The sequence below is a fragment of the Oratosquilla oratoria genome, chromosome 15, assembly GCF_046742065.1.
Source record: "Oratosquilla oratoria isolate Oo_2021 chromosome 15, ASM4674206v1, whole genome shotgun sequence".
Lineage (NCBI taxonomy): Eukaryota > Metazoa > Arthropoda > Malacostraca > Stomatopoda > Squillidae > Oratosquilla > Oratosquilla oratoria.
The window spans coordinates 35,328,863-35,338,862 of NC_134791.1; the positions used below are offsets into that span (position 1 = coordinate 35,328,863).

The 10,000-nt window shown below is 38.5% G+C and overlaps 1 protein-coding gene across 2 annotated transcripts in view; it reads left to right on the forward strand.

The window, feature by feature from the left end:
* Positions 1-10,000, forward strand: part of LOC143033404 (zwei Ig domain protein zig-8-like) — a gene marked incomplete in the record, with an annotated part of 856,967 nt that overhangs the window by 598,433 nt on the left and 248,534 nt on the right. For both annotated transcript variants that reach the window (XM_076198788.1, XM_076198789.1), the window contains 1 exon segment: positions 5,940-6,150. In XM_076198788.1, coding sequence (XP_076054903.1) covers positions 5,940-6,150 — 211 coding nt within the window.

Here is a 10,000-nt window from a genome sequence, read left to right on the forward strand (position 1 = left end):
TATTACTTAATTATTTAGTAATTTATTTATCATTATTATTTTTAGGGAGAGGGAGGATTTCTTGTATAACAAGAATAGAAAACACTATTGTTCTCCAAAATATGATAATTTTCTTAATTTCACTGACATCGGTGCATCAAGTCTGTATGAAGAAAATCCTCATGTTGATGATAGAAAAAGAATGCAGCAATACATTAGAAGAACTACAGCTGCTGCAACTGCTACTTCTGTTGCTGCTCCTACTCTATGTGCTTAGCTGAGCTGCTGCTGCTGCTGAGCAGCTGCTGACTTGCTAGGTGGTTGCCTGCAAATTGGAAAGAGCGAATGGCGCTTACGGATGATTGGCCACGCAGGGGTGATTGTGAGAGGAGAGGAGAGGAGAGGAATGAAGAAGAGGGAAATATAAGAGGGGGAAACAGGAGCTTAAGGAGGCGAAGAGAGAAGGAAGGAGAAGAGAGGACAGGAGAGGAGGAAAGAAATAGTGGAAAAAAGAGGAGGATAAAGAGGTAAGGAGAGGAGAGGAGTGGAAGGAAGAGGGGAGGAAAATAACTGTAAATAAAGAGTAGGACAAGGAGATGATATGAGAGTCAAGGAAAGACGATGTGAGGAGAAATGGGAAGAGAGAAGGGAAGAAAGAAGAGGAGGAAATTAGTGGAAAGAGGAGGGTAAAGAGGAGATGAATCGAGTAGCAACCAAAAACAGAGAGGAAGAGGAAGGAAAGAGAGAATAAGTGGATATGAAGGATAAAGAGGAGATGGAATGGAAGGAGAAGAGAGAAGAGGAAATGAGAAAGGAGAGGGGAGAAAAGGTAGGAGAGAAGAAATGAGAGGAAATTAGAGAAGACAGAGGAGGAAATGAGAGAGGAGGGGAGAAGAGAGGCGAGGACAGGATAATGCTTGACTAAGCTGGATTCGTGGTGAGGAGAATGAGAGTTAGGGAAAGAGAATTTGAGTTCATAAAAGAAAAATTATATGTAACTTACATCAAACAAGAATACTAAAATAGCAAATGTACTGTGTTGGATTCTATTTTCGGAAAATCAGTAGTAATAGATCAAGTATAGGATGATGCAGCGAGAAATAGAACATTTTGACAAAATAAGAGGATTAATTGTGGTTTAGGGAAATTTTTTATAAAAACTCACCATTCCACCCCCACGGTGTGGGAAGTGAAAAACCCCTGGTATGGTTAACCCTGTCATTTGCGGTAAGTCGCTTCTCTTTTAAGCCGATGTTTGGGTCGCCTCCCCGCTTGGCCAGGGCTGTCAGGAACCAACACAAGAAGCACGTATCGGGTCCCGGAATCGAACTCGTGAGCTCTACACGGTAACCACTTGGAAAATGATAATATACACAAGTGAAACCCATGTACTTCCTTTGGGGTTTCTTCTTCAATGCGAGAACAAAACAGAGGATATTTACTCTGGATGAGAGGAGGATGAAGAACACAAATATATATCCTTGTTAGCTTAACTTAGACTTAACTATCACTGTGCAGAAATCTGCCTCATCTCTCCCCACGGCTGAATAAAATCCACAGGCTGCAGCCAGAATATATGGATAAATCGTAACCAAAAAATGAAAAGGCTAACGTAAAGATTATTTTTTGTTGACTCCTCTGATACGAAAAGAAAAATTTGCATCGGAAAGTGTTAGTTAAGATGGACTATTACACCTTCGGTACATACAAGAGACATTAGAACATAAGAATGGAGGAGATTGCAAGAGACCATAATGCCTACACTAGGCAGTTCCATGTCCCTTACCACCTGTCATCCCTATACATAGAGATATCTCATCTTCCCTTAAAACAACCAATTGATTCAGCGCTCACTACATGGTTACTAAGTCTATTCCATCCGTTAACCACTTTGTTGGTGAGTCAGTTCTCTCCTATTTCCTTATTAAATACGGAGGTGAATAAAATCACCTGGCGACAGACAGTATGGAGGAGGAGAAGTGTCTTCCGGTAAGACAGAAGCGTGTGACGTCTCAACTAAAGGTGTGTTTTGTTCGGTATGATTATTATTAGGCTACAACCACACCCAATGGCGACTGACTTGCATCCTACCTGGCATCATATTTGGGTAAACTGTGTTGGCAGGTTCGGTTAAAATGATCAACCTCGTACTTTGCAGCTCGAAGCAAAACAGCCCCACTCAAAAACATAGAATTAGTGCACTAGACAATCACTTGACGATCATCATTGAGCCATGAACGGTCATCGTTGAACAATAATCGCAACAAGCAAAACGTACCTTTAGGGAGACGTCGATGATCGAGGTGGAAGTATTTAGCGGGAAAGAGATTGTGAACCTCAGTTAAAATGACGAAGGATAAAATTGAAGACATCTGATGAAGATCAGTCCTTCGTGGTTGGCAAGACTCTTCCAGGAGGTGACCTCGAAGTTGTTAACCCCAATTAAAATGACGAAGAATGAAACTGAAGACTTCTGATGGAGATCAGAATCCTTCGTGGTTGGCAAGACTCTTCCAGGAAGTGACCTCGAACTAGTGTCGAAGGAGAAGAAAAGAACTTGTCGCGACAGATAGGAAAAATGTAAGAATGATCTTTAGTTCTATGGGTTGGAGTAGTGGTTTCCAATGCTTTTACACACTCGACCCCCATCCACCCACCTACCCCTTTCTCAAAGTTTTGAAACCTGTATAACCCACTATTATCATATTTTTTCGTGTGTTTTTTTTGTGAACATATACTAATATACAAATACGATCCTTATTATTAGAATACATTTTGCGCCAAATGAAATACAGGAATAATGTAAAAACATAGAAAATAATCACATATTCATAAGCTATAAGACGCTTCAAGCAAAACTTCGCGGTCCCTTGCCAAGATGAAAATACTTGAGCTAGAGGGATTTTCGTAACTGACTTAAACCACTTGATGACAAAAGAAAAAGAATGTAGTCATGTCATTTAAGTCATAAAGAAAATTGAAAAAGAATATCAAAATGTATTTATGGAAAGATGACGGAAATGGTCCGAAAGAGAGGATGATGGGAGAAGAAAAAGAAGAAAAAGTTGAAGCAGAGAATCTTTAAGAATCTTTCGGAGAAAAAAATAATAGAAAAAGGAAGTTGAACGTCTTTAAGAAAGAAAAAAAAAGAAAAACTGAAAAACAAACAGAAAAAGGAAGGTGAGTGTCTTTAAGAAAGAAAAAATGAAAAATAGATGAGCAAGTTGAGTGTCTGGAAAGAAGAACTTAAAAAGTAAACAAATAGAAAAATGAAGTTTATTCTTTAAAAAGATAAAAAAAAAGATGAGATGTTGAGTGATCGCAAAGGTTCTTGTAATTCTGCAATACTGATGTCTTTGGTTTAATATTGATGTTCTTGTGATAAAACCCACATTTCTCTTTACCTCTAGGGAAAGGGGGTGGACCCTAAACAAAACAGTGCTCTTATCAGTGGAGACCACGAATATCTGAGGCCCTGTTGTTAAAGCTATGGTTATACTAGTCAATGGAATGGTTGGGTTCCAATGATTCAGTTGAATTTTGTCCAAGGTTGGAGGATTGGACTAGTATGACAGTAGCAGCCACGGTTATTCTAGTCAAATCCTCCAACTTTGGATAAAATCCAACTGAGTAGTTGGAATCCAACCATTCCGTTGACTAGTGTAATAGTAGCTTAAGGTATTGGGATAAAAATCCTATGGAGCTTCGCCTTAGTAAAGCCTTTAAAGTGAACCGCTATATTGAGGCATGTGGATGGATGCTTTGGTAACGTTCCCAAGAGTGATAGATTTTTCTGTGAGGAGATATTATAAAGGGAGGATGGGGTCACCGCGCAGGAGGAGGGAGAGGAAAGGGAGGAGGAAGAGGAAAGAGAGGAGGGAGGAGGGAGGAGAAGAGAAAGACGAGAAGTAGGAGTAGAGAGAGGAAGAGGAACAGGAGGAACAGAAGCAGGAGAAACAGAAGGAGGAAGAGGAAGCGGGGAAGGAGGAAGGAGAAGAGGACAAAGAGTAAGATTAGAAGAAGGAAGAGCAGAAGCAGAAGAAGGAATAGAATCAGAGAGATGAAGAGGAAGGGAGGAGGATGAAGGGAAAAAGGAAAACGAGGAGGAGGAGTAGAAAGAGGAAGAGGAGATACAAGAACAGTAGGAGCAGAAGAAGGAAGAGGAAGGGGAAGGAAAAGAGGAGAAAGAGGAGTAGTAGCAAGATCAGAACAAGGAAGAGAAAAAAGGAGGAGGAAGAAAAGGAAGAAGAAAAAGAAGAGGAGGAGGAGAATCAAGAAGGAAGAGGAGGAAATATATTCGAAGACTCTTGGTAGTATGAAAGGAAAGGACCCTTACAGGAATCAAGGTCTTCGATCTTGAGGGAGAAGGAGGAAGAGGAAGAGGAGGGAGAAGGAGGAAGAGGAGATGAAAAGTGGACTCCATGGGAAGGGTGGTGACAGTGAGTAGGGGGGGGGGGAGAAGGGGGAAGGGGGAGGGGGAGAGACGAGCGATTTGAACAAGTTTGGCGAAAGTGGGCCTGGGATTGGTCTGCAGGCAAGTTAGAAGGTGGATGACGAAGACGACTGTGCGCCCCCCGCCAACCCGACTTCGAGTTATGAGATTCTGCCTCTTCAATCGACCGCAAGGGGGAGATCGATAGCAAGAGGAGGTATGGGATACACAGAGAGAAATGGAGAATAAGATAGAAGGAAATAAGAAAATAGGAATAAAGTGAGTCTTGCCAATGTGAACATACTGTATGATATAGTCAAACAAGTCATTGTATTAAGCCATATTTACACTAGTCAATGGAAGGGTTGAATTCCAACGACTCAGATGGATTTCGTTCAAGGTTGGAGGCCCAATACCATTGGAGTCCATACCTTGGACGAGATCTAAGGGAGAAAAATGAAGGTATATGTTTACAGTATTTATATTTACAGCTTTGAAAAAATATATATACAACTTATTCAGTAATAAGAGATGAATTATTCAATAGTATAAAATTATCTTGAAATAGAAAAGAAATTTTATGGAACGTATATAGGGGCAACACTCAAACAGTCGTTTGAGTACTGCTGTAGCGTATATATATATATATATATATATATATATATATATATATATATATATATATATATATATATATATATATATATATAATATATATCACGCTCGAAAAATCTTCTCACCATTTGCTTGGTATTTATGCTTCTCGCCGTGATAAAGTGGAATACTGAAGTTATCCAGGCTCTGCTAGAGAAGATACGACCATAAGAGGCGCTTTGGAATGTGAGGCATATCGATTATACTAAGAAATAATAATAATATGATCTCTCTTTGAGTGAACCCTTCAGTTGCCGTTCTTTGTGTGTGTGTGTGTGTGTGTGTGTGTAAGAGAGATACAAAGTTCGTCAACTGTGTATTTTTAGAGAGATCTCGATTCTTTCAAAGTTATTTGGAGTAAAATATTTGAGAAACTTGTATGGCGTTGGCTGTGCCATTGAGAGTTCCTCAAATTGGATAGAGTGTAGGGCATGGTGTAACTCCTTTTATGTGATTGGTGGGAACATCTCTAAACGGTAAGGTTTGACTCGCGTCCAAGGATGGACGAATGCAAGGATGGACGAATGCAAAGGTTGGACTTCAAACATTCCGTTGATTAGTGTAATCGTAGCTTTAGTGTGTGGGTGTGCATGCATATATTGGAGAGTATAGTGTGTATGTGTGTGTGTGTGTGTGTGTGTGTGTGTGTGTGTGTGTGTGTGTGTGTGTGTGTGTGTGTGGATACACACGTTGAAAAGTATATATACATGGAAGTGTGTGTGTGTGTGTGTGCGTACACGGGTTTTTAAAACTGACTCGTATATACATCATACGGGCATGTGCAGTTGTATAGCAATACACTCCTCCTCAATACCATATTTCTAAATCAACCTTCTTTTTCTATTTATTTATTTTCTCTTTTTATCTCTTGCAGGTGTCGTGGATGAGAAGTCGAGATCTCCATTTGTTGACCGTGGGCAGGTTCACTTACACCTCTGATGAGAGATTCAAAGCAGTGCACCAGCACGGGTCGGATGATTGGCTGCTCAAGATCCACTATGTTCAGGAGCGAGACGCAGGTGCCTATGAATGCCAAGTCTCGACCACCCCACCCATGAGTCACATTGTCTACTTGAGTGTTGTAGGTGAGTACAGTATTATTAACATTAATATTATTATTGTTATTATTTCTTTTTATTATTATTATTATTAGTACCATCATTATCATTATTATTATTATTATTATTACCATCTTCATCATCAAGTAGAAGAAGAAGAAGAAATATTATTGTTGTAATTATAGATTTTCCCAAACGAATTTGATCACACTGACGCTTTGGTTATAACTTGTTTTGATTATGCATATTCTTCTTTTTCCCGTTCATTATATTTGTATTATTATTATTGGTACTATTTCTTCCAACCAAATGTTATTCTTCCTCTCTTCCTCCTCTGGATCACCAGATAATTTTTTAATCTTTGCATGGAAATATAATTTTGCAACAAGTAGACGGTACTTGTTTCCTACTCTACTTATTCCATCAACTCCCACGCATTTTGAAATGCTTCAATTTCTATCACAGAACAAATAAACGTTACTTGTGGAGGTTGCAATTAAATATTGAGTGCTGCCGTGGCATGAACTGTCGACACCCACGTAGAAGTCAACACCCGCGTATGCCTATATATGATAACAATGTGGCAATGTTACAACTGTTCGAGCACACAGTTGACATATAGATTTAATAGCAAAAGAAAACAGATTTAGGAATTTAACAATAAAATGACATTCCATTTCCAACTTGTGAAGTTGAAGGTATGTATAGATAAGTGTCTTCATGTGGTCACTTTTCAAGGACAGTTAATATGTGAAATTAACAACAAAAGAAAACCAACAGAATTAGGATTTTAACAGTAAAATGGCATTTCATTACCAACTTGTGAAGTTAAGCTTATGTATTAATAGTAGTGTCGTCCTATTAGTCCAGTCAAAATGTGGCTGAACCTCAAACAAATTGCTAACAAAGGTTTTTAACTTGCATATTGGGCATGAATAACCTCTCTTTCAGATAGAAAAAAGTTTACCAAAATTAACCTTGCGGAAAGGGGTCAACGGCCGCCATCTTTAAAATCCAACTTAACAATATTAAAATTTCGAGACATAAAATTCCTGACATTTCCTGACAAGTATGTCCATTATTCCTGACAATTACTGACAAAAATAAACGTTTTTCCTGACAAAAAACCTTTATTAAATTAGAAATAAAAAATATTTTTTGCATGAAAACCCACACAGGGCCCACCCCAAGCCAGCTTGACATTTTCTTGGTGTTTTAAATTGTAATGATAGGTAGCTATATGCTTAATAATAAACTAACACCAGAAAATGACTAGCCCCTGCCATTGTTTTCATGCTTTTTTATTTCTTATACAAATATGAATATAAAAGGTACAAAAACAGACTAAGTAGCCTTTTTCAAGGCAACAATTTTCACATTAATTCCTGACATTTCATAAAAAAATAGGTACAAAATAAGTACAATTTACAATAAAGGAATGGTCAGTTGGTCGAATGCTGGGGCAAGGCTCTTGCATAATCACCACAGAACAAGTTCATGAACGGACCAAAGAACATTTCTTGTCAAGAACTAGTCAAAGGTAACTTCATCATCATCAAGATCTGGCTGTGGTGAGTTGGTGCAGTGGAGGCCTTTGCAATTACCACACAAGTTTGAACAGTGAATGCCATGTTTCCTGCAACTGCATCTTGCTGTAGTACACCCTGAAGTACAGTTACACCTAATTATAGCCAACACATTTACAGGACCAGCTGGCAAGTCACTCTTGATTGGTTGTAATTTACCATCTGAAAGTTTCCATCCCCACTCGTCAGGTTTTAGATGGTTTCTACCTTTTCATTCCTGAATTTGGAAGTAAACTCGAAGGCTGTGGAATTTCGTAGCTGCTCTTGTTGGTGGCAATGATTTGGCCTCAACATACTTTGAGCTTTTTGCAACCTTTTCCTTAAAGCGCCTCAGTCGGAGATGATTGATGTTTTCCCCATCATTACCATTGTACAGGCACACTAAAGCCTTCTCCCCAGCTTCAATAACCTCTTCTGCACTGCTATCCTTGCCAAACACTTCTACCAGTTTGAGGAAGTTTCTATTGTTCATCACCTTTCGAAGGGACGCTGCCTTCCCAATTCCATGAACACTGGATGTAGAATCACAACCCAGTAGTGCATGGATGAAAAGAATGTTGGAACAGACCACATCTCCCAAAGATTTCCTCATCTCTTTGATGTTCCAGACTTTCACACTTTTTGCACTAGCCTTTGGTTGTAGATGTTGTAACCATCATATCTATTGGCATGATAACATAGAAGGACCAATAGGTCAGTGTCATCTGCTATCAAAATGGTTTCTCCTGTCTGTGCCAGTTCTAGAGCAGTCTTCACAATCAATACCTCAACGTCTCCAGATGCATGGACTACTTTACAACCTGCTTCCTCCAAACTCTTTCCCAGCAATTTGATGAACAATTGTTTGTTTTCTTGATTAGCTAGGAAAACATCCTTTTTTAATTTGAACACCATTAAAGGGGTCAGTGACACATTAACACCAACAGAGCCCCCTGCTCGGCGTCGGTGAGTCGCGTCTTTAATGGATGGACCACTTTCATACCCATCAAAGACAATGCATGCTTTTCCATATCTAGTTGTGACATATCTGCGGTATTGGGCACAGATCTCATCAAATGTGTGACCTTTTTGCCATAGTTATCGGTACTTCACTTTGGCCAACCTGCAATTAGAATATCACAGAATATTAAGCTCCTGCAGTAATACATCAAAAGAGACACAAATAAGGCATAAGAATTTATAATTATATTTAACTTTATGAAAATTGTTGGTTTTATCCAATTTCACATTGCTACATTTGGTATTTTTGAAGTATTTGGTATTTTATATGTATATATATTATATATATGTATGTATATATATATATAATATATATGTATGTATGTATATATATATATATATATATGTATATATATATGTATATATATATATTATGTATATATATATATAAATATATGTATATATATATATATATATATATATATATATAGTAGTATATAGCCTAACTAATATCAGCATTAGTAAAGAAGAAGTTATCAAGCAGATTGACAGACTTAAAGCTACAAAATCTCCGGGTCCGGACGAAATTTTTCCAAGAATGCTTAAAGAGTGTAAATTTGAAATCTGCGACCAGTTAACTGAAATATTCAATAAATCGGTAGACACTGGTTCTGTTCCAACTGCTTGGAGGCAGGCAAACGTTGTTCCTGTTTTTAAGAAGGGAGATAGATCGACCATATGCAACTACAGGCCAATCAGTTTGACATCGGTTATAGGAAAAATGCTTGAATCAATAATAGTAAATAGACTCAGAGAACACATTGAAGGGCATAATTTAATTCGTGATTCACAGCATGGTTTCTCCAAAGGTAAGTCATGCGTGACTAATCTTCTATCCTTTTACACTAAGGTATATAAGGCGTCAGACAACAATGAAAATTACGATGTTATTTACCTTGACTTTAGCAAAGCGTTCGACAAAGTGCCACACCAGAGACTGACTACTAAATAAAATCAAAGCCCATGGCATAGGAGGAAAAGTGTTAGAATGGATTAGAGCTTGGATTAGTAACAGAAAACAGCGGGTCACCATAAATGGAATAAAATCTAGGTGGGGCAATGTTACTAGCGGGGTCCCCCAGGGCTCGGTTTTGGGTCCCTTATTGTTCATTATGTATATAAACGACTTAGACGATGGGTTAAATAGTGATGTTAGTAAGTTTGCGGACGACACTAAAATAGGACGCCTAATTAGGTCAGGAGAAGACGCCCAGATTCTGCAGGATGATCTTAATAAACTGTTAACATGGTCGGTGAAATGGCAAATGAACTTCAATATCTCTAAGTGTAGC